The sequence below is a fragment of the Dendrobates tinctorius genome, unplaced genomic scaffold (genome assembly GCF_039654945.1).
Source record: "Dendrobates tinctorius isolate UK_male_01 unplaced genomic scaffold, ASM3965494v1 ptg000162l, whole genome shotgun sequence".
NCBI lineage: Eukaryota > Metazoa > Chordata > Amphibia > Anura > Dendrobatidae > Dendrobates > Dendrobates tinctorius.
Genome location: NW_027361829.1, coordinates 18,161,653 through 18,187,744, shown reverse-complemented (window position 1 = coordinate 18,187,744; position 26,092 = coordinate 18,161,653). Strand labels below are relative to the sequence as shown.

General features: G+C 45.2%; 1 protein-coding gene across 2 annotated transcripts in view; it reads right to left on the bottom strand.

Annotated features, from left to right (window-relative positions):
• IKZF1 (IKAROS family zinc finger 1) overlaps positions 1-26,092 on the bottom strand; it is a 231,280-nt gene that overhangs the window by 5,698 nt on the left and 199,490 nt on the right. For both annotated transcript variants that reach the window (XM_073549868.1, XM_073549869.1), the window contains exons 6-7: positions 24,940-25,065; positions 21,949-22,083 (exon numbers count right to left, since the gene is read on the bottom strand). In XM_073549868.1, the coding sequence (XP_073405969.1) occupies positions 21,949-22,083; positions 24,940-25,065 (261 nt within the window). The remainder of the gene's footprint in view (positions 1-21,948; positions 22,084-24,939; positions 25,066-26,092) is intronic.

Below are 26,092 nucleotides of genomic sequence, written 5' to 3'. Positions count from 1 at the left end.
TGACGACCGTCCTGCTCTGCCGCTGCTCATATTCAGACAGCTACCTCCTGGGCTCTGTTGTAAATCCAGATCCCTGTATAGGGGTAAAGGGTATCAGTGTTTCTCGGGGTGTTGCCTGGCTGCAGCCCAGAACCGCAGAGGACGTTACAGCCATATGGCAAGCTATCCCCTCTAGTGGTGTTACAATGAGTCTGGATTCGCATATACTAAGCATTCTATAATGCTGTAGATAAGCCCCCAGTCCGACCTGAAAGATAAGAAAAATAAGTTTTATTATACTCACTCGGGGAGCGGTCCAGTCCGATGGGCGTTGCAGGTCCGGGTCCGATGCCTCCCATCTTCTTGCGCTGCTGCCCTCCCGCTTGCTTCCTCGCTCCCGGCATCGCACTCATGCACAGGCGTACTTCTCTGCCCTGTTGAGGGCAGAGCAAAGTACTGCAGTGCGCAGGTGCTGTGAAATGTTAGAGAGGTCCAGCGCCTGCGCACTGCAGTACTTTGCTCTGCCCTCAACAGGGCAGTGACGTACGCCTACGCAGGAGTGCGATGCCGGGAGTGATGAAGCAGGAGGGCGTCGTCGCAATAAGATGGGAGGTGCCCAACCCGGACCCATCGGACCGAAACACACCGGGCCGCCCCCCGGGTGAGTATAATAAACTTATTTTTCTTATCTTGCAGGTTGGATCGGGGGCTTATCTACAGCATTATACTTGTATAATGCTGTAGATAAGTGCTGAAAGGCAGTGGCCGCAACTTATAGAGGCCAAAACAGGTGACAGGTGCACTTTAAGCTTTGTCTTCATTCTACTTCAAAACTAATATATCATGTAAATGTACAAGCAGCAATTATTAGTATTATATGTTGACGTGGAGCTTCATGTAAGGGTAAATTCACACTATCGTATAAAAATCAATCATTCTCATCAAGAAAGTGAGGTGACTGTACAATCTGTTTTTAAAGGTATTAATAATTTACAGGAACATTTACAGATTCCCATGTTACAGAATTGTAATGTATCCATGAAAATCAGCTGTTACACTGGGGCACCGTATGGCATCAGATATTTCACACACCAATAGACTTGGAATGGGTGAGTCTCATCTGATTTACAGAGGAAACTAGCACATGCTGCGATAATTTTTTAGTTCACACACAGATTTGGTCAGTGAAAAAAAATATAGCTCATCTGCGCTGCCCCATTGAATAACATTGCTCCAAGTGTTTTTTTTTTTCATGGACAGCACTCTGACCTAAAATACAGTCATGTAAACAAGCTCTAACAGTGAAAGGAGCCAAGGAACAGACCAAATCTTGTCCTGGTAGATAAGGAAGGCGTTACAATGGTTATACATAGGGCATGCGGCTGCGTTTGTTCATAAGTTGCAGCTGCGACTTTTTTTTGCCAGTGATAAAATCACAGTATTTATGCCTTCAGTTTTGAAAATCAGTTAAAAAACACAACTGCCATGTGTGAATGCAGCCCTAGGCTACTTATACATGACACTTGTCAATTTTTGTATCTATTTGAAAGGCTACAGTAGGTTTTGTCTTAAAAATTGTCAGGCAAAATGCAGACCTAAAAATTGCAGTAAAAATGGCCTTACTCCTAGATTAAATCTGAAGGTATTTATGACTTAACAATTACTATTGCAGATTTATTAAAGTGTGGCACACTAAAAATTTGAACAAAAGTGGTGCTGAAAACTGGCAAAAACTGTATTATTATAGATCCTCACAAAGTTTTGCATCTTGTTGAAGGGTAGGGCCTAGTATGTGGTGTTTTTCACCTGCATTGTATTTGTACCTTATTCATTTCATTTGGGGCTTTTTAAACTCATTAAGGACATGCCTCATTTTCAGTTTTGCGCTCTTGTTTTTTCCTCTCCATCTTTAAAGAGCCATAACTTTGTATATTTACATCTACATAGCCATATGAGGGATGTTTTTAGTGGGAAAAGTGAGGTGTAATTTCATTCATTGTGAGCTACAAATTACCTTACAACATGATGTCACGAACTGGGGGTATATTTGGTTGCCCCCCAGTTCTTCTTCAGCAGGGATATATGTATATCCCACTTTCCAGTTCCAGTTTGGAACTTGCAGCTCTCAGGCGCCCCCCTTTACCCTCAGGTCAGTCAGGGAACTACACCTAGGATAAGTAGTCGCCAGATGGGCCGCCTCACTGTGTACGGGTTAATGGGAAGGCTGCAGTGAGGGAGATGACTAATCCCGGTCCCAGGCGGGATATACCCTTATCAAACTCCGTCCGTCACTGCCAGGGTCTCCCCCAAAAGCCCAGAACACACTACGCTGCCACCAGCTCCTGGTTCTAATTAAGATTGGGTCAGGAGCCACCCCATCAGTAGCGTTGGTTTAATTTAGCACGGAGGTCGTGGGGATACGTATTAGAGCAAGAAAAACGAAGCTAGTAATTTTACATTTCATTACAAAAAGTAGTCAGTGTTTACAAATATACAAAAAGATTTTACAAATTGAGACAGTCATAGAATGTACAGGCAATTACAAAATAAAGAAGGATTAAAGGTGAAAATAAACACTTACAGATATCTCAGTCCATGGTAAGCAATGTGGTGGAGGGAGGGGTTCCCAAAGGCAAGGATTCCGCCCACAGTATAGATGGTATACACTGTCTAACCCAGGTTTGAATGACCTCAGACTGAGGTTCATGATCATATACCCTCTGCTTGTGACATCACTGAGGGGGGCGGAGCTATGGTTCAATCCCCTTTTCAGAAATGCCTAAAACCTCCTAAGTATCATATCTCGGGGAGGGAACCTCGTAGAGCAATGACTAAAGTATCATTTTTCTCAGCATGACATTGGTGTTCATTTAAGTCCAAACACAAAGCCGTTGCATAACCCGATTCAGGCCGAATCCATAACTTGGATTCGACTGATACGGGAACCTAGAAAATTTACTGGTGTATAGATCTATTGGTGTACATTCCAAATATTTAAGTTTCATACCTATAACACCAACTGGGGTCAAGATATGCCCTAATATTTAGATCTTAAATGAACTATATCTTAGACAAAAGAGCACATTCTTCTACAACTACCTTCAGCCAGCTTAGGGCCATAAACTACTCAGTGGGGGTCTGCTAGCACACTAGTATCATGTTACACAGAGTGTGTAGGGAGAAGGAGCTGGGGGGGGTCAAAAAGCCGACAGCATGTGCCTGTAAAGTCATGGAACCTTCTAGAAGTATACTCAGAATATGGCATAATTATATTATCATGACACCTCCCCTTTTGGATTGCGCTACGGAGGCAGGACCTCTCAGTACTCCTCCATGCACACTTCGGCAGGTTCGCCCTGGCGGGACAACCGATCGGCATTGTCCTTTTTGTGTTTCACGGTAAAGTCGTACTGTTGGAGAGCAAGGCTCCAGCGTAGCAACCTTCCGTTAGTACCAGACACGGATTGCAGCAAGCTCAGGGGGTTGTGGTCAGTCACCACAGTGAAGGTGCAACTGTACAGGCAGACGTTGCAGGGCCCAAATCATGGCCAGGCACTCCTTCTCTATGGTGGAATAGGCCAGTTCTCTCGGCAGAAGCTTCTGGCTCAGGTACAACACGGGGTGCTCTTGGTTCTCCGAGTCGACCTGGCTAAGTACATCACCGAGGCCAAACTCACTGGCGCTGGTCTGTACCAGGAACAGCCGACTGCTGTCGATTGCTTTTAACACGAGAGAGCTGCTCAGGGCTGTTTTCAAAGCCAGGAAGACCACCTCACAGCCGTCTGTCCAGTCGACTGTTTGGGGTAGCTTCCTCCTGGTTAGGTCAGTCAAGGGCTTTGCAAGGCTGCTATAGTTCTGAACAAAGCACCTATAGTACCCTGCAATGCCCAGGAAGGACATCACCTGTTTCTTTTTCCTGGGGGTGGGCCAGGACACGATAATATCCACTTTCCCAGGCTCTGGACTCATAGACCCCCTGCCTACCCGGTGCCCCAAGTAGTGGACCTTGCTCATGCCCATCTGGCACTTTCCCGACTTGATGGGCAGGCCTGTTTGGTGAATACGCTTGAGCACCTCCTGGAGATGCTGAAGGTGTTCCTACCAGGTGGAACTGAAGACACAATGTCATCCAGGTACGCCACTGCGTACTTCTCCAGTCCCTGAAGCAGGTGGTTGACCATCCACTGGAAAATGGCAGGGGCATTCTTCATGCCGAAGGGCATGACCGTGGCCTCGTACAGTCCCAAGGGGGTGATAAAGGCAGATTTCTCCTGTGCTTCAGAGCTCAGGGGAATCTGCCAGTATCCCAGATTCAGATCCATGATGGATAGGTATTCCGTGTTTGCTAACTGCTCGAGCACCTCCTCGATGTGTGGAATTGGGTGCACATCAGAGGTAGTGATGGCGTTGAGCCCCCTGTAGTCAACGCAGAATTGGGTAGTCCAATCATTCTTCGGCACCAGGGCTACAGGTGAGGCCCATGCGCTCTTGGACCATTGAATCATCCCCAGATTGCAACATCTCATCGATCTCCTGGTGCATAGCATGCTGCACCTCGTCAAAGATCCGATAGGGTGTCCGGCGTAGTGGGGCAGGATTCCCGGTGTCCACTTTGTGGACCGCTATGTGTTATGAATGGGTCTCCGAGGAGAAAAAAGCAAAACAAGCTAAGCCACAGAAAACCAGAGTGGTTGGTAACTATGCAGATTGCAGATCCCTGATCTCACCACACAACTAGCAGTAGCCGTGGAGCGTGCCTACGATGAACCTAGACGCCTCGTCACGGCCGGAGGACTACATAAGCCTAAAGCAAGAAAAGGGAAAACTAACTGCCCCAGAGCAGACCCCAAAGGACTAGATAGCCCCCACACATGTATTGACGGTGAAACAAGATGAAGGCACAAACACAGGCAGGAAAATAGGCTGAGCAAATGATGGGGCCCAAACTAACTAGACAGGAAAGGAAAGGGAAGACACTGTCTGCAACCTGCAAAAAACCCTACAAAAATAATGTCCAACACTTCTGATAGTAAAATTAATCCTGAAGTCACTAGACTTCTCCCACTATATCAGCACTCTGAAATATTCTGAGACAGAGCAAAAAGAGACCGAACTAGTAAGGGACAAAAAGCCAATTGGCAAAATACTGATAAATAAAGAGTGGAAATTCAGCTCAGCCCCCAGCCGGGGCTGGCAGACCACACAAAAAACTGAATAGACCAACAAAATCAAGTGTGAACATTAGCAGAAAAACTTAGCTTTAGATGACTGGAACAGAGCCGAAAACCAAGAGCTGACAAGCCAGAAGGAATCACCAGCAACTGAATAGGGTGTCGGCTGTCTTAAATCCAATCTGAGAATCCTGAGATCCAATCGTCACCCTCATTCTCAGGTGGCAGAACTCCACCGATCAAACCAGCCGCACCACCTCCCGTCACCACCAGAGGGAGTCCAGAAGGGTAACTCACAACTGGTGAACCAGAGAATGAACTCACAACAGCTATGTCTATCCTTCCAGGTCAGTTGGTAAACATGGCCAGGAAGTGTCCCAGCACAGTTTGCAGATGCGACCGCTGGGATTCGTATAGCAAGGTGCTTACCTTTTCGTCCTTGAGGGACCAACCGGCCTTGGTTTGGGCCAGCATGTCCAGGAGGGGGTCTTCCTCCCCGTCCTCGGGCAGGTTGCAGACTGGTAGGATGCAGGCTTTACGTTCTTGATGAGTCTTCATCATATTGACGTGAAAGGCCTTACACCTACCTCGAGCGTGGTCAAGAGTGACCACGTAGGTTTACTGGGTTGAGCTGTTGGTGTATGACGTACGGGTCTTCCCAGGTTGCCTGAAGCTTATCCTTTGGTACCGGGACAAGCACCCACACCATCTGACGTACCTTGTAGGTCTGCTCCCTGGCGTTCTGGTTGTACCAGTGCTTCTGGTCAGCCTGAGCCTGCGTCATGTTGTCAGGCACCAACTGCGTCAAGGTCTGCATCTTGTTGCGGAAGGACATGACAATCCACAATGGACACTTCTGAAGGGGTCGGCTCTTTTTCCCAGGATTCCCTTACCAACCCAAGGGGTCCCCGGACTCACCTGCCGTACAGGAGCTCAAAGGGGGAGAACCCCGTTGAGGCCTGCGGAACCTCTTGGTAAGCAAATAGCATGTGTGGGAGGTACCGCTCTCAGTCGCGCCCTTGAGTCTCAACCAGCATTTTTAGCATCTGTTTGAGGGTACCGTTGAAGCGCTCACATAAACCATTGGTTTGAGGGTGATATGCACTCAATACCAGATGCTTCACTTGCATTTTCTTACAGCGAGCCTCCATTAGGTGAGACGTGAATTGGGCTCCTTGGTCGGTAAGCATCTCTCTGGGAAATCCTACTCGTGAAAAGATGTCCAATAGTGTACCCGCCACCTTATCCGCCTTAGTTTAGGACAGAGCCACTGCCTCCGGGTACCGGGTAGCGTACTCTACCACAATGAGGATTTATCTCTTTCCCGATCTGCTGGAGACGGCCAGTGGGCCCACAATGTCAACAGCGATCAGGTGGAAAGGCTCCTTTATCACTGGCAAAGAGACCAGGGGAGCCTGACTTCCCTACTCTTTGACAGGTGATACAGGAGCGGCAGTAGTTGGTCACATTTGTCCCCATCTTGGGCCAATAGAAGTGTTGAGACAGCTGGGCCTCAGTTTTGATGATCCCCAAGTGTCCAGAAAGTGGAATCTCATGGGCAATCCAAAACTCACCCCTGAATGGGTACGAGATGACCAGCTATCTTTCCCTCAACCACTCCTTTTGAGATTTACCAGGAACTATCTCCCGATACAACCTTCCTCGTTCCCACAACACCCTCTCCTTATCCGACTCAGAGGTGGGCTCCTGAGCGAGGCCTCTCAAGGACTCTAGGCTCGCATCTGATTGCAGAGCAGCCTGTAACTCCTGGCTGGAGACAGCCAGTATTGACGTCAAGGTTATGTCCTCACGGGAACCCTCTGGGACCTGCTCTGGGTCTATCTCTGTTTCAGTCAACCCTCTGAGGAGGATCCAGAAGGCAGGGCGTTACCTACAATCTGGGCACTCTGACTGCAGGTGAAAGCGGCTACATAGGCTGTCTCGCCGGAGTTTTCCACAGACCCATCAGCCGGCGCTGCAATGGGTTCTACCTCCCCATCCACCCCCAATACCTCAGGAGCAGTGCTAATCATGGGGTAGTTACCTTCCTCATGGTTAGTGGTCAGTTGCATGGTATTACCTTCTTCATGGTTCCCGTGCATCTACCCCATCTCCCTTAGCACTTTTGCTTGCTCCTGTTACGAGTTCCTCAACCGCCTCACCCAGCAGGGTGATGTGGCTGGGCTCTTCTGCACCTGTAGACACATCATCATTCTCAGAAAAATGGTTATCAGGTAAAACATCGTCAGGTAAAGCAGGCAATTTCACATCATTATCAATAACATTAGCATTACCCTTAGTATCAGATTGAGGAGGGGTGTCAGGGACATAATACACAACCATTCTTCCCAAATCAGTCCCCAAAAAACATTGGTGGGCAAATTTTCAGACAACCCCACCTCCTTCACCTCTCTCCCAGCTCCCCAATCTATGAAAACCTGGGCCATCGGCAAGGGACAGCGGACGCCCCCAATCCCGGTGACAGTCAGGGTTTTCCCCTAAATAATCTCATCAGGGTCTGCCAGTTTGAGTCACATGAGGGTCCGTTCAGCCCCGATGCTCTTGAGGCCTCTAGCGACATGGCCCCCCACGTGGACTTGCTGCACATTGTCATCGACCCTCCCAACCACCTCACCCTCCAAAAGAACTGCTGCATTAGGCCTGGAGGCCTTGACTGGGGGGTTCTTCTGCTTCTCAGGACAGGTGGCGCTGATATGTCCAGTCCGTTTGCAGGAAAAACACTGGCGAGGGTCTATTGTAGGCCTGGCGTTGGCAAATGGGACAGGGCCTTTGGTGTGTCATCTGGCAGGGGCACTGAGGTTGGTTGCAGGCTGGCGGTGACTGGCTTCTGCACCTCTGATTTCTGGTTGGCCTCATAGGTGTCAGCGATCTGCGCTGCTTTATCAGGATCCTTTGGCTCTCGGTCCATCACGAACTGTCGCACCTCAGCTAGGCAAGATGTAGGAACTGGTCTTTGATCATCAGGTCCCTCAGCTGCTCAAAGGTGGTCACTGGCAATCCTTGGATCCACTGGTCAAAGTGAGTCCTGAGTCCTTGCACCACATCGCTGTAACTGTCGTGTGGGCCACATTGTAGGTTCCGGAACTTCTTGCGGTATACCTCAGGGGTTAGCTGGTACTTCTTTATCAGGGCCTGTTTGATGGCCTCATAATTTCCATCTTGTACTGGAGGGAGAGAAGCAAAGGCCTCTAGAGCTTTGTCTTTCAGCCCTGGGGTCAAGTACCTGGGGCATTGGTTCTCAGGCAGCTGGTACTGTCTGCAGGCTTTCTCAAAGGCCCGCAGAAGTGTCCAAATCTTCGTCCTTTTCCATCACAGGAAAGTGCTCTGGCCGGGGTTTAGGAATCTAAGCGCTGCTGGGCTCACTGCTCTGTGCTGTGGAGGGTACTACCCCTAGCTGGGCAATCTGCAGTTTTTGGTGTCTCGGCTCTCTCAGCCTCTCTCTGCTCGGCTCTCTTGAGCTTGCTGGATCAGCTGCAGACGTCTGTCCGCATCGTCTGCGGGGCAGTGTTGTAGGGCCATTTGCAGATAGCGGTCCACGGCTCCCTGGCTGCAGGTAAGGTCGGCCTGCACCAGCTGGACCTCTGGGCCAGTAACGTCGATACTTTGGCTGGTCCAAGCCTCCACTGGGCTCTGGGCACGGTCCTGACCCTCTTCAAATTGCACCAGTTCCGTGACTATTTGCTCTTTGGTTTTGCCGTGGGGTCAATCTGCTTCAACGTGCACAGGGCAAAAAGTGTCTTTGGACTGCTGCTTATAAAAAGCTTCTCCCAGCTTAATCATGGTTGCCAAACAAAAGACAGGACAGAAAAACAAAGAGAAGGGGAGGGAATAATTGCTATACACACTGCATTGTCTCAGCACTAATAAACACTGAGTTCGTTCTCCAAAATTTTTTGCACAGGGTCCTCACAAGAACTGTGTGAGTTTTTAGTGAGAGGAATGATTGCTCAGACCAGATCACTAATGTTCTATTATCCCACTGCTGCCATCAATATGTCACAAACTGGAGGTGTTTGGCTGCCCCCAGTTCTTCTTCAGCAGGGATTTATGTATATCCCACTTTCCAGTTCCGGTTTGGAACTTGCAGCTCTCCGGTGCCCACCCTCACCCTTAGGTCAGTCAGGGAACTGCACCTAGGATAAGTAGTCGCCAGATGGGCTGCCTCACCTTGTACGGGCTAATGGGAAGGTCGCAGTGAGGGAGATGACTAATCCCGACCCCAGGCGGGATATACCTTTATTAAACTCCGTCCGTCACTGCCAGGGTCTACCCCAAAAGCCCAGAACACACTATGCCACCACCAGCTCCTGGTTCTAATTAAGATTGGGTCAGGAGCCACCCGATCAGTAGCATTGGCTTAATTTAGCACGGAAGTCATGGGGATACATATTAGAGCAAGGAAAACAAAGCTAGTAATATTATATTTTACTCCAAAAAGTAGGCAGTGTTTACAAATATACAAAAAGATGTTACAAATTGAGACAATTATAGAATATGCAGGCAATTACAAAATAAAAGAGGATTAAAGGTGAAATTAAACTTACAGATACCTCAGTCCATGGTAAGCAATGTGGTGGGGGGAGGGGTTCCCAAAGGCAATGATTCAGCCCACGGCATGAATGGTATATGCTGTCTCCCACAGGTCTGAATAACCTCAGACTGAGGTTCATGATCATATACCCTCTGCTTGTGACATCACTGAGGGGGGCGGAGCTATGGAAGCAATCCCCTTTTCAGAAATGCCTAAAACCTCCTAAGTATCATATATTGGGGAGGGAACCTCATAGAGCGACGACTAAAGTATAATTTTTCTCAACATGATGTTGGTGTTCATTTAAGTCCAAACACGAAGCCGTTGCATAACCTGGTTCAAGCCGAATCTATAACTTGGATTCGGCTGATACTGGAACCTAGAAAATTTACTGGTGTATAGATCCATCGGAGTACATTCCAAATATGTAAGTTTTGTATCTATAACACCAACTGGGGTCAAGATATGCCCTAATATTTAGATCTTAAATGAACTCTATCTTAGGGTACCGTTACACTTAGCGATGCTTCAGCGATCCCGACAACGATATGGATCGCTGGTGCATCGCTAAGTGGTCGCTAGTGAGCTGCCACATAGGCAGATCTCACCAGCGACATAGCAGGGGTTGCTACTTACCTGACATCCTCCCGCCCACATCCACGCGTCGCTCGTCGGCGCCACAGGAAGCCCAGCAGGAAGCGCCCGACGAGAAATGGTCCAGGACGTTCTCGCGCAACCAGCGATAGTCAGCGGGGGAGCCGGTCGGAGGTAAGTATCACATGTAGCGATATCGCTAGCTATATCACTGCTACGTCACAAAATCGGTGACGTTACAGCGATATCGCTATGTGTAACGGGCCCCTTAGACAAAAGAGCACGTTTCCACAACTACCTTCAGCCAGCTTAGGGCCATAAACTACTCAGTGGGGGTCTGCTAGCACACTAGTATCATGTTACACAGAGTGTGTAGGGAGAAGGAGCTGGGAGGGGTCAAAAAGCCAACAGCATGTGTCTGTAAAGCTATGGAAACTTCTAGAAGTATGCTCAAAATATGGCATATTTATATTATCGTGACACATGATTCTCCAGGTCAGTATAATTAGGGAGACGGTGATACCAAATATGTATGCTTGCATTTTCTGAGACCCATAACTTTTTTGTCAATTGAGCTATATGAGGGCCTGTGTTTTGTGCATGAAGTGGTAGATTTAATAGGTTTCATTTTAGGGTACCTACTACACTTGAATCAATTTTTGTATGGGTGATGTGGAGACCAAAATAATGGCAATTTTGGTATTTCAATTTTTTTTAAATGTTCCATACAAAGGGAGAAAAAAACCTTTTGACAGTTCAGAGTTTTACAGACCCAGAAATACCAAATATGCTTGTTTGTATTATTTTTTACATATATTTATTTTTATCTGGGCAAAATAATGGGGATTTTAATTTTTATGTTCTTTCATTTTTTGCATATTTTTTAAAACTTGAGTTTTTTCACTTGTTTTCCTTTTCAGTCCTCCCAGGGATTGCTTTATTATTGCAGTATATAGTACAAATCACCATCTGCTAGTAAAGGGAATGTGAGCAGGATTTCACTCCCATGTAGCTCTTTCAAAGACAAGTCCAAGAACACCTTTACATGGCCAGTCTGTTTCTTTGTTAATTAGAAATCAGGGTTTGAATCGATATGCAACTGAAGCTGAAGATCTATTGTAGATCTCAAGTCTCTGTCACTGAAGCACTATTTCCTCCGTCTGCCTGACTGACAGCCTGTGTACTGTGTGACTTCAGTCAAAGGAGTTGTCAGCCAAGCTGGCTTTTCCTCATATGAATTCTGTGTATTTTGAAAAATCAAAAGACAGGTCCGATTTTGATTCAAGTCTTAGGCCGGGGTCACACTAACCGACGCAAAATACGGTCCGTAGTTTACATGCGTAATACGCATGAATGACCCCTAAATTGTGCTTCTTATGTCATCCATAAGCAAGGTGTGGTCGCGTATTTTGCAAGACTTTCTCGCAGCCTTGCAAAATGGACATTTAACGGTTTTGAGGCCTGCTAACTATTTAAATAATTAGCCTACACCCTATTTATTTCCTCAGGAACAGGTGGCTGCCTCCATTCTGTCCATTTGTGACCTTGCCTTCACTAGGTGTGTTGCTGTTGTATGTGCAACATGGCAGACAGTCTGACTTTCAACACAACTGAGCAGGTTCTCTTCAACTGGCTTTTGTCACGTCGCTTTGGTCAACCATACCCAGTGATAGTGGATCCGCCAAAAGTATGTATTTATTGCTTTATGGACTAATTTTAATGCCCTCATCTTATTCCAGATATGTTGAAACTTACAGACCAGAAAGTTATGTGTAATATGTACTGAATATCACTTAGTCATTGTGCAACCAAATATGTGTGTGTTAGTAGATCTGAAATCCTAACAAGTTTGGTATGTATGTACCTTTTTTTGTTTAATTTGTGCATTCTAAAATGTCCCTTTTCTGTTGTTCTTCAGCTTCCTGTCCACTGGCCTGTCTTATGCCGCCCTCCACCATGAGTTTCTGATTCGAAGATCTACCATTTCAGGCATAGCCAGGTCGACATGTAGTGAGATATGGTCAAGACTACATCAACTCGTCATGCCCGAGCCCAGGATGGAAGACTGGTTGAGGATATCAAGGGACTTTGAGGAGGAGTGCCACTTTCCTAATTGTATTGGGGCCCTTGATGGCAAACATATCCGGGTGCGTAAGCTGCCGAACTCTGGCTCCCAATTCTTCAATTATAAACAATACTTTTCTGTTGTATTGTTGGCTCTGGTCGACACTCAATACATGTTTATAACTGTTGACATTGGGGCCTATGGAAGGACGGGAGACTCTCGAGTCTTCAATACTTCCATTATGGCTCGGCGGCTATGCACCAACCAGTTGGATCTACCCCCACCACGCCAGCTACCAGGCTCCACTCAAGAATCTGTCCCTTATGCCCTTGTGGCAGATGAGGCGTTTCAGTTAACGCGCAATGTCATGAGGCCATATCCCCGGCGCAACCTTGACCACCGGCGCAGAATTTTTAACTTGCGCCTATCACGTGCTCGGCGACTGGTGGAGTGTTCCTTTGGCATTCTTTGTGCCAAATGGCGGGTACTCCAGTCTGCCATTCAGCTGAGTGAACAAAATGTTAATGAAGTAGTTAAAGCCTGTGTGGTTCTTCATAACTTCACCAGGATACATGATTGTTCCTCCTCTGCTGGTGTTGTGCGTGGGTTGGACAATGTGTGTAGGGCGAGACCACCTATCAACCCTCAACGTAGACCGTGGGCTCAAAGTGCGTGATATTTTCACAAATTACTTTATGTCACCTGAGGGTGAAACTTCTTGGCAAGAGCATGCTTTGTCTATGTTATGATTTTTTGGTTTATGTGTGTAAATATATATTTCTACCCCTTATGATTCTTTGAGTGCTTTTTTGCATTGGTAAGCGTATGTTAGTATGCTGACACTGTTTTTTAGAATTGACAGAGACGTTAAATGTAGTAGACAAATGTTTACTTTTGCCTTTTTTTTTGGTTGGGTTTTTTTTAAGCCAAACATATTATAGCCATATGAGAACTGTGGCAATGGGCCAAATTGGCCTTTTTGCAGATGTCAACATTTGTTCAAAATAACATTTGCACACATAGAGACAAAAATAAAAAAAAACATTATGCAATACCAAAATGGCTACATTATAAATTGTGGAAAGTTGGGGAAGGAGAAGGCGGAAAACCAGCCTGTGGTTGCTGCTGGCTACTTTGCCCAACATCGCCAAGTGTGGGGGCATACTGTTGCCCATGATGTGGGTAATGTACTGCCTCCTGGGATTGTTGTGGGTACTGGCCAGAGTGATACTGAAGAGGGGCATCTTGTTGGGTCTGGTAGGCCCATGTCTCATACCCACCAATATAACCATGTCGTGCCCAACCAGGTTGGGACCAGCCTCCAACACTGGGTGGGAACAAGTGGCCATATTGGTGAGGTTGGCTAGAGCCAGACATATGTGGCTGCTGTTGGGAAGGTTGGGTAGGGGGAGGAAGGGGGTGAGGTGTAGGCCCACGTATTTGAGGATCCTCAGAGCCTGCTTGAGCAAGCATGTGTGTGGGGTGTCTAAGGCGCATTAGATTTCTGGGTGAAAGCTGCCACCTCTCCAGATATTCAAATAATTCATATGGGGTATTGTGGTGTGTGCAAGCATCAAGCAGGATCTGAAAACATCCTCGAATACGGAGCCTCACCTCACGGGAAAGGGCACGAAGGTAAAGGGCCAGGCTGCGCAAGTATGCCTCCTCGCCATCATCACTATTGACTCTAGCCAAATAGTTGAGGACCCCAGTGTCCACATTTGTACGTGTATCCTGGGCAGGGATCTGGCACCTTCTTCTTCCTCGCCGGGATGGTCCAGCAGGCTGTGGTGAGGCCCGGATCTGGGAAGTTGAGCTGCTGCTCATGTTGCCCTGCTCCTCCAGTATGACTGATGGTGCAGCAGCAGACGGTCCTGGTTGTGGATGTGGTCCTGGTGGTGGGGTTTGTGCCACAGGCACTGGGTTTTCCTGCGAGGATTCTTCACCCATGCTTCTTGTAGCGGGGGGAAGATGGGCCAGCCACCTCATTCCCTACAGGATCTGTATCTGAGCCAGTTCCTCTCTCCGTAAGGTTGGAGTGAGTTCTGTTATGAAATAGAACAGAGCCAAAAATTAATCAATATTTTTGGCCCTGTAAAGTATCTGTGTAATGTGGTGTGAGGTATCTACTTACGGTCTCAGATCCAGAATAGGGGCGAGGAAGGAGAGGCAGTCATAATAAATGTATTTCCGCTTTAGGTGGCCCGCATCACCACTCCTGGACCGCTGCTGACGTTCCTGCCTGTATTGGTCGCAGATAGTGTTGAGCGATACCAGCCGATACTTAAAAATATTGTATCGGAATGGATCTAAAAAAAATCGGGTATCGCCGATTCCTATACCAGAAGTCCCATTCAAGTCTATGGGACTTCCGGTATCGGAATAAGAAAAACCCTTTTCTGTCCTTGTACAGTCTCTCGGGGGTGTGTACGGACCTTCCGGGGGGTCTGTGCCGGCCTGCCGGGGGTCTGTGCCGACTGCCCGGGGGTCTGTGCGGACTGCCGGGGGTCTGTACCGGCCTGCTGGGGGGCTGTGCCGACTGTCCGGGGGGCTGTGCAGGCTGCGGGGGTCTGTGCAGGCATCGTCCGATGGGACTACAAGTTCCATCGGGCTATGCCTGCTACCATGACGGTGATTGACACATTAGCCAATGATGGGACAGTAGTAGTCCCATCATCCGGCTAATGTGTTGAATGTAAAAAGAAAAAAAAACACATACTACATACATACTACATATATACATACTACATACTACATATATACATACTACATACATACTACATATATACATACTACATATATACATACTACATATATATATATATATATATATATACATACTACATACTACATATATATATACTACATACTACATACATACTACATATATACATACTACATACATACTACATATATACTACATTCATACAACATACATATATACTACATACATACAACATACATACATAGTACATACATACTACATACATGCTACATATATACTACATTCATACAACATACATATATACTACATACATACAACATGCTACAGACATACAACATACATACTACATACAATACATTCATACAATACATACATATAGACATACAGTACATACAAGATAGAGTACATACTCACCATTACTTGTCACTTTGATCCCCGAAGCCAGTGTCATCTAAGGAAAAATATGAAAATAACAAACCACCAAATACTCCCTGATCCGCAGAAATCCACGAGTGAGTGTCCCACGCCGATCTTCCGTGGAGAGCAGCAGCATCAGCTGATGCGACCGCTCTCTACGGGGCTCAGGAATCCAGTGTCGGGAGGTAGGTATCCTTCCGCACTGTATTCCTCCGCCACTGTAAAAAAATAGTCCCTGGTCTCACTTTATGGCAAATGCTGTGTGGGAACTTTTTCACACAGCAATGCCAAAAGTGAGACTAGGGACTATTTTTTTACAGTGGCGGAGGAATACAGTGCGGAAGGATACCTACCTCCCGACACTGGATTCCTTGAGCCCCTAGAGAGTGGTCGCATCAGCTAATGCTGCTGCTCTCCACGGGAGATCGGCGTGGGAAACGCGTGGATTTCTGCGGATCAGGGAGTATATGGCTTGTTTGTTATTTTCATATTTTTCCTTAGATGACACTGGCTTCGGGGAACAATGTGACAAGTAATGGTGAGTATGTATTCTATGTTATATGTACTGTATGTCTATGTATGTATTGTATGAATGTATGAATGTATTGTATGCAGTATGTATGTATTGTATGAATGTTGTATGTATGCAGTATGTAGTATGTATGTATGTTGTATGTCTGTAGCATGTTGTATGTATGTAGTATGTATGTAGCATGTATGTAGTATATATGTATGTTGTATGAATGTAGTATCTATGTACCATGTATGTAGTATGTATGTATGTTGCATGAATGTAGTATATATGTAGCATGTATGTAGTATGTATGTATGAATGTAGTATATATGTAGCATGAATGTAGTATATATGCAGCATGTATGCAGTATGTATGTAGTATGTATGTACTATGTATGTTGTATGCAGTACGTATGTTGTATGAATGTAGTATATATGAAGCATGTATGTAGTATGTATGTATGTTGTATGAATGTAGTATATATGCAGGATGTATGTAGTATGTATGTACTATGTATGTATGTTGTATGCAGTATGTATGTTGTATAAATGTAGTATATATGTAGCATGTATGTAGTATATATGTATGTTGTATGAATGTAGTATATATGAAGCATGTATGTAGTATGTATGTTGTATGTAGTATGTAGTATATATGTATGTTGTATGAATGTAGTATATATGTAGCATGTAGTATATATGTATGTTGTATATATGTAGCATGTATGTAGCATGTATGTAGTATGAATGTAGTATGTATATAGTATGTATATATGTAGTATGTATGTATGTAGTATGTATGCAGTATGTATATAGTATGCATATATGTAGCATGTATGTAGCATGTATGTAGTATGTATGTTGTATGTTTTTTTTTTTCTTACATTCAACACATTAGCCGGATGATGGGACTACTACTGTTCCATCATTGGCTAATGTGTCAATCACTGTCATTGTAGCAGGCATAGCCCGATGGGACTTGTAGTCCCATCGGACGATGCCTGCACACACACAAGACCCCCGGCAGGCCCGCACAGACCACCGGCAGCCGGCACAGGCACCCAGCAGTCTGCACAGACCCCCGAGAGGCCCGCACAGACCACCGGCAGCCGGCACAGTCACCCGGCAGGCCCGTACAGACCCACGACAGTCGGCACAGACCCCCCACAGTCGGCACAGACGGCGCATCATAATGCACACAGACTATGCATCATGATGACATCATTTCAGCAGCCAATCACAGCCATGCCAATAGTTAACATACCTAACAGGATGTTACCACATTTCTGAGGATTCCCATTGGCTGAATCAAATCGAGCAGGCTGATAGCTTTATGGGAACTTCCGATTCCGGTATCCGATACGAAAAAAGTATCGGAAGTCAGTATCGGAATTCCGATACAGCTAATATCGGCCGATACCCGATACTTGCAGTATCGGAAAGCTCAACACTAGTCGCGGATGCTGCGCCACCGTCTCATCACATCTTCAACTGCAATGTGACAGGAAATATTCTCAATTTCACATATTTGATGTCAGATTTGCTAACAGTAGCCTAGGCATGTGGCCTTCTGGGGTGTGCTTTCTACCCAGGGTGGCATATATAATTGGGGCATCCAGGCCAGATACACAGGGTCTCACAGTAGTTCATGTATCAAGTAACTACACTTACTAACTTGGTAGGCTAGGAGGATGAGGAGCTTGTGGCCTGGGCCAAATTATGGCAGTGTAAAACCATGGGTCACATCAAAATCTACCCGCCTCATGAGTAAAAAAGTAGAAGCACAGGAAGGGGGGGGGGCTGATTCTATATGCATTTTTTGATGTGAGGTACTTTTACACAGTTTTTGGGTTGTACTTACTCAGTTGCTGCTGCTCCTCACGTGGCCAATCACCAAAATCGTGGAACATCTGGCGACATATGCGCCTCCATGACGCCTCCTTTCTTGCCCGGTTGGCATAATGGGCATCACGTTGGTCCCAGATTTCTGGCTGCTCCTGCACTAATACAATAAAAGCATCTCCACATTGAGGAAATATGGCGCCATGACGCTGATGTACTCCGTGGAGGCGTACTTCCTGGATGTCTGGAGCACTTTTTGAGTTCATCTGCATGTCTAAGCTTCCTGATGATGGATTGGCCCATTTCCTGTCACCTGCCAAAAGACCTGCGTATTTCTCGCAAGTCACACGTGTGTTCCGTGTGTACTCCACATTTTTTGCGCACCCATAGACCTGTATTGGCGTCCTACGGGCGTAGTACGCTGACAATCACAGCATGCTGCGATTGGCACGGACCGTAGAATACGGATGAGAAATATACGGCTGTTGGGAGCTACCCCATAGAGAATCATTTGTCCGTGTGTAATGCGTGCTTTTAACGTCTCTCACTCGTCCGTATTCCTCTCTAGTGTGACCCCGGCCTTAGATTAATCTCACGAATACAAGCCTGTGGGCCATGGAAAACTCAGACAGCAATTGGATGCAAACTGTGTGCTGTCCGATTTTTTTATGAACTGTTTGGTAGGAGAAGCTTAAGAAACCGCCATCAGTATTTATTATCCAAGAAAAACCGATGAAACTCTGATGGTGAAAACTGACACAGTGAGCAGACTCTGACGACACTCTGATCAAAAACACTGATGAAACTCGGGCTGTTTTTTGCATACAAGAAAAATTACTGACGTCTGAAGCCATAAGGCTGTGGTCACAGGACTGTGCTTTTGCATCACGTTGAAAGTTACAGATTTTTTTCAAGATTAGAAACAACAGCACATTTAGCACAGGATGCAATAGGTCTGCCCTGAGCTCACAGCACAGCATCTGATCTTGTCTCGCACGAGTTTCTTGCCTCAGTACCCAGCACTGCCGCCGGCGGTTTGGATTGGAGCGTTCAACTGCATAGAAAGACATGCAGCCACACACTCCAGTCCCGAATGCCATCGGCAGTGCCGGGTATTGAGGCGAGAGACTCGCACGAGTTTCTTGCATTGCACTCGCAAGTGTGACCCCGGCCTTACGTTGAAAATACTAGTCTGGCTTTCATTTTGTCTCTGAGCAAGAAGTTATTTTTGTTATATGTCACAAATATAAAACTTGGCTATGATCTTGTTAAAACAAAGCTTACAGAGAAGCTGCTTTTTTCTCATCTAGGTTTTGCATGCAAAAACTGTACTTTTTAAGGAACGTGTCAGTTGACAGAATGCAGAAAAGTGGAGCAAGCAGACATTAGCTGAGACAGTGGTCAGAATCTGTAGTTGTGATGTCACTGCTGGAGCCATGTCAAGGAGGGCCAGGGCCACCAGCATGGCAGGGGGTAACAACAGCTGATTTTGCTATTTTTCTCCCCTTTAGCCATGCCATTTTCATAATGAGATGTGCAGTGGTGAATTTTGCTGCAACATTTCCAGTGTAAAAAAATCACTGTCGGGTAAACAGCTTAAAAACAAGACAAAGTCTTTTGAAATGACTGTGTATGCCAAGCATTATAATATGTGGGATTTGGTCAAACAATCTATAGCCAATCAAATCACCTTAATGTAGACAAGAGCCAGAAAGAAGTGACAATCTGTCCACTACCATGTGATTGGGTTAGAGCAGGGGTGGGGAACCTTTTTCCATCCGGGGGCCATTTGGAAATTTCTACCATCATTCGAGGGCCACACAAAAATGATCATCTTGAAAATTACCCCGATATATTTAGTCAAGCAATTAATTACGGTAACTCACCCTTAATGTGACGGCTGGAGCTGCTTCTCCATCACTGGGGGCTATATATATCACAGGTGGTAGGATATACAGCACTCGGGGGAATATACAGCACTTTCAGGGTAAATGCAGCACTGGGAAATATACACATCACTTGGGAGGCACATACAGCTGTGGGGGGATATATAGCACTGGGGGACAGGGATCGTCAGGGAGGCTCATAGATCACCGGGGGGGACAGATCACAGAGGGGTGACATGAAGATCACAGGGGAGGGGCACAGAGATCACAGGGGTGCATATAGCTGGGGAGCACATAGCTTTGGGTGACAGATCACAGGGGGCACATGGGAGCACAAACATCACAGGGGGTACATAGCAGAGGGCACATAAAAAACAGGGGGCACAAAGCTGGGAGCCACAGATATCACAGGGGTGCACATAGCTGGGGGCACAGAGATCATGGGGGGCATATAGCTGGAGGACACAGATCACAGGGGGCATAGATATCACATGGGGAAACAGCGGGGGGTACAGATTACAAGTAGAAAAGCACACAGCTGCCAGCACAGAGATCACCGGGGAGGCACAGAGCTGCGGGCAGCATCTCCTCTTCCGGGACATGTGGACGAGAGAGCATTGGGCGCTAATCCCGCCCACCCAGACGCTAACCTCGCCCACCCAGACCACATCATCATTCATGTGCAGGGCAGGCAGCGTTTTGAACGCTGCGTGCCGTGAACTTGGGGGTTAAAGGGCCGGCAGCTGACAGGATACAACTGCCGCCCGAGCATTGGGGACTCCGTGGACCTGCCCGCGGGCCACATGATAAGCAACTGCGGGGCGCATGCGGCCTGCAGAACAGAGGTTCCCCACCTCTGGGTTAGAGAATGCACAGTCATCTGTAGATGAAATGGCAATAAAGGCAAAAGTAAGCTTAAAGAAAGAGATATGAGAAAAATAGACTTTATTAGTTATATAATTCCACCATTGTTTTTAGGCTTTGTTTCTACAATGTTCATTATATGCTAAAAATGATATGGCAACATAATTCTCCAGGGTTTAGGATTTCAGTGATATCAAACTTGTTTTTTTTTTTATTCAATTAATTTTAATTTATTTAAGTGATTAAAAAATTGTAAGTATGTAGAAAAAAATAGTTTGTGTTGCTATCTTGCGAGATCTGTAATGCTTTTAATTTTTCTATTGAGGGATTTGTTTTTTTCTGTTACAAGCTAAGTTTTATTCACACAATTTTGGGATACATATCACGTTTTGATCGCTTTTTTTTTTGTTGCATTTTTTATGGAAGTGTGACAACAACTGAAAAACCATAATTCTGGCATTTTGATTTGTTTTTCCTTCTTTATAAAGTGTTTACTGTATGTGTAAATTGATTACATTTTTTAATGGATCAAACTCGTATGAGTGCGGCAATACCAAATATGCTTATTTTTTTTACATTTTTAAAATGTCATTTTTAATCTTGAAAAAGAGACATGATTCATGCTTTTATGTAAATTTTAATTTTGTACATTTTTAAAACCTTTTTTGGAATCGTAAACCTTTTTTTACAGTACTTCGAAGGAACTTGAACCTACAGTCATTTGATTGCTTGATCCGTCTGTATTGCGATAGATAGACAAAATGAATGACATTCTTCTATGAAGCCTCACCACAATCAGTGCTAAGATGGCAGCCATGGTGGGGTGGCAGGCCGAAAGGTGCCAGAAATAACTTATTTTAACAAGCAATATACCGGTAAATGGATAAAATGATTACTCAGCAGCGATTGGTGCAAGTGCTGAACACATAGCTTCCATCTGCTGGATATGATGCAGATTCAGCTCCTGAGCGGACTCCATACATGAGGACTCAATGGAGGTACTACTAGCACATCCTATGTCAGGAAGGCGTTATATATACCTAATTTCATTTGGTATTCATTGTATATTCATACTGTTATAAATTATGCTTCAAAGATAATATGCAAGGTTGCTGACAGAGTTTAGTGATTTAATATAGAAAGAAATGCTAAACCTAAAAAACAGATTAAATGGTCATGCCAGAAACACCTTGAACATTTTGATAATTTAATCAGTTTTTTAATATTTTAAATAAAATGTTTTAATTTCTGATTCATTTTCATCTAAACTAACAAATCAAATAATTAGGTGTATGGTTTGGGTATTACACTAAAACAAATGGAGGCTACAAACTCTTACCAACAAATTTCTGAGGCATACAGCTCTTACGTTTGGCAACATTACTTGCAAGTCTGTCCAAAACAAGAGATCTTTCAGACCCAAGCTTAGATAGGTCTTCTGCCAGTTCAGTGTGATTGCTCTCTTCTTTTATTGCTACAATAAAAGGAAATTCAGGATGTCAAAAAATACAAGTCTTAAAGTGATCTTCCCATTTGAACTTTTTTTTACTAATGTGTCATGGCCATGTTAAAAATAATCAAATCAATGGTTACGTATCCTCTCCAGGTTCAGCGCTATGTCCACTCCATTGCTACTTGTGATTGTGTGCAGGCTGAGGAGGTGACATGAAATCAATAGCACTGCAGCCAATCACTGGGCTCTGTCACTGTAGATGACCTGAACCTGATTCCAGTGATTGTCTGTGTGTTGTTAATGCTACCATTGCAGTCTGTACACAATTACTAGAGCAGAAGTGGAGTCCAGTCTTAAGACACGGAGAGAGTAAGGGTCCCGTCACACTAAACGATGCATCAGCGATCCCGACAATGATACAACCTTGTCAGGATCGCTGGTGCCTCGCTACATGATCACTGGTGAGCTGCCAAACAGGCAGATTTCACCAGTGATCAGGACCAGCGAGGACGCTGGTATCCAAGGTAAATATCGGGTAACTAAGCGAGCGCGTCGCTTATTTACCCGCTGTGTACCTTGGATACCTGAGTGCTCGCGTTGGACGCTGGTATCCAAGGTAAATATTGGGTAACTAAGCGTGCGCGTCACTTAGTTACCCGCTGTGTACCTTGGATACCAGCTCCCAGCATGAGCATGCAGGTATCCAAAGTACACAGCGGGTAACTAAGCGTAGCGCGCGCTTAGTTACCCGATATTTACCTTGTATACCAGCTCCCAGTGTCTGCTTACAGTGCTGGGAGCTCGCTGATCGTTGCTCTCCTGCTGCCACACATAGCGATGCGTGCAGGCAAGCGGGAGACCAACGATCAAAAAATGACCCAGGACATTCCTAGCACGATCAGCGATACCCGGCGGGGGGGGGGGTGCGGTCGCTGATGCGTGCCACACACAGCGAGATCGCTAGCGAAATCGCTGTTGCATCACAAAATCAGCGATCTCGCTAGCGGTCTCACGGTATGTGTGACGGGGCCTTAAGTAACAGATGATTTGAATCTATTTAGAATGGCCATGACAGATTAGTGATAAAGAGTTGAAAGGGGAAAACCACTACGTAAAGCACCAGTCAGTGACGTAAAATATTTAAGGAGCTGCAAATAAACAATGGAGATGGGTGGGAATCTATTATTATTCTGGGATACTTAATCATTGTGCTGGATGGCACAGTGGCTCAGTGGTTAGCACTGCATCCTAGCAGTGCTGGGATCCTGGGTTCAAATCCCACCAAGGACAACATCTGCAAGGAGTTTTTATCTTCTCCCCATGATTGCGTGGGTTTCCTCCAGATTCTCCGGTTTCCTCCCACATTCAAAAGACATACTGTTAGGGAATTTAGATTGTGAGCCCCATCGGGGATAGTGCCAATAATGTCTGTAAAGCACTGTGGAATTAATGGTGCTATATAAATGAGTATGCTAAGTGGATGTTAAGGGTTGCAACTAGGATCAGCAATTTCCCGTTAAAAATACTTACTGGAAAACACAAAAGCAATCATAGAGGCACAACTGGTAGACTTTACTGTGTGTTTGTGAGAAACAGATGTTAGAATAAATTGTCATGGTGTTTTCAACTACTCATGCAAACTGTAGAGAGAGTAACACTAAAACTAGGAAAGCCTACTAGACAGATTCTAATACTATAAGACATGCATCTGCTGCGTTTCAGTGGTATTCATTGGTTCTACATAGAGAGGGGAAAAGAAACTGCTTCATGAGATCACACACTCTTATATCAATCCTGAGTAAATGTACAATAACTTGCTGAAATGTATTTCTTTGAATATATTAACCTTTGCAGATAGTAGTTGAAGTATAAATTCTAGGATACTGCTACTACAGGCTGCCTACAAATGGTGGTATCTAAGGCTGGCTTCACACTAGCGTTGTGTAGCGCTGCGGATGGCAGCCTACTTTCTTCTTTCTTCCTCCATTAAGCCCCGCCCACTGCCGCACCTCTTCCTTCGGCTCTGCCTATGTCTGTATGTGTCCTGCGTACCCTACCTTTAGCATTGGATACCCAGGCCATGCGGATGTATGCTGATGATTCCACATGCATTGTTTTGATGCTGCACCGAACCCACCAAGTTGCATTTTGTTGCAGTCAGCGGACACGTCAAAATGACGCATGCGGATGTGTCAGCATACATCCGCATGGCCTGCGTACCCAATGTTAAAGATAGGGTACGCAGGACACATGCAGACAAAGGCGGACCTGAAGGAAGAGATGCAGCAGTGGGCGGGGCTTAACGGATGCAGGAAAGAGGAAGTAGGCTGCCATCGGCAGCCCTGCCAAGCGCTAGTGTGAAAATAGCCTAATACATTCCTGCTCTATTCCAATTCCATGTGGTAGGATACTGCTATGTTTGGTGACAACACATGAGCATGGCTGGATTATACACATGGCAAGAAAACCTGAAAGGAAACAGGCAAAGCAGAAGTAGCAGAGATCTTGCACAGATTAGTTACTGTTCTTTTATTGTTTTATATTTCCCCAGAGATCACCCTAAATTGAATACAATACAGTGGAAAATGGAATGCTATTGCATAATGTCTGAATGTAAACCAAAAGGACAATGTTTTGACATATGTTGGGCCCATTAGAGCCTTTGAACATATTTAGAAAGATGCATTTCTAGACTGATACCCTGAACCATAAACACAATGTGTGAACATAGTCTTGCAGTTTTACAGTTGTGACATATTGATTGTTGCAGTTCCAACATTATTGATGAAAGGTCAATAAATCATTTTCATTCACTGATATCATACTTGGTGTTATTTCCAGTCTAACTGTAATGATACAGTCTGTAAAGTAAATTACCTGAGTAAATGTTATTCTGCAGGCCCATACTTTGCAAATAGTTATGGCATCTCTCTTTATGTTCTTCCAAAGAGCTGCGCTGTTTGTAACTGCGGCCGCAATAGCCACATTTATGTGGTTTACCCACTGCGAACAAAAAATAGGTAAAATATTGCGTTCAGTGCTGTTACATACCACGTAACCCATGTAAAACAGTGTACATTGTACAGAAAATATGCGTACCTATTTCTGAGAGGAACACTCACATGATCAAAAATTAATTACCGTAATACTTGTCTGGTTAAAAAAAGATTAAAAAAATATTTTAGGCTAGAATTGCTTTTATCTTAAGCTGAACGTTAATATTCCTAAAGCTATATCGTCATAGTCTTCTGCATGTTTTGAATGTCTCGTTCACTTTAAATCTGGATGATGCTTTATTCAAAGAGTATAACGTTACTCAACTAATTACGTTTATAGCAATAACTTCATATAAGATGTATCTCAGTCCTTTTTTCATGTTTGTCGTGTTGTTTATCAAATTAGAGGAGTCTCTTTTGGGCTGATGACGTCTTTTGCATTTAGCAAGGCATAGTACTAAAATAAGACTGCATACAGCTTTTCCCTTCCACATCTATTAAGTCTATAACCATACAATAAAACTTTTCTTTTACAGGTGAATTATCCTTTAAAACATGAGTGGATCAAGCAAAAGTCTAATTCGCCTATTCGCCTTGTTTTCCCAGGAAATTTGATTCACTGAAAATTCTCTGCAAATTTAAAATCTTTATTATGTGCTGGGGTCTCTCTCCAAAACCCAAACCATAGCAAATGTAATAGCTAAAGAATAAGGAAAATCCTTATACTCACCCCATTCCACTCACACTCCTGCAGCTTCCACTGCTCACGATCATCCGCTTGGTATATGAGTGAGCAAGGTGCAAGCATTAACGTCACGATGCTGTAACATTTTGCATGCTCCAGAAGTCCGAGGCCAGCGTCAGAGGCCCAAGGATCTCAGCATGAATACTGGCAATTTGAAGATGCTGCAAGGAGCGGATGGATGACACTCAAGGGTCGGAGAGATGAACATTAGGCCGGGGTCACACATGCGAGTGCAATGCGAAAAACTTGTGCGAGTCTCTTGCCTCAATACCCGCCACTGCCGCCGGCA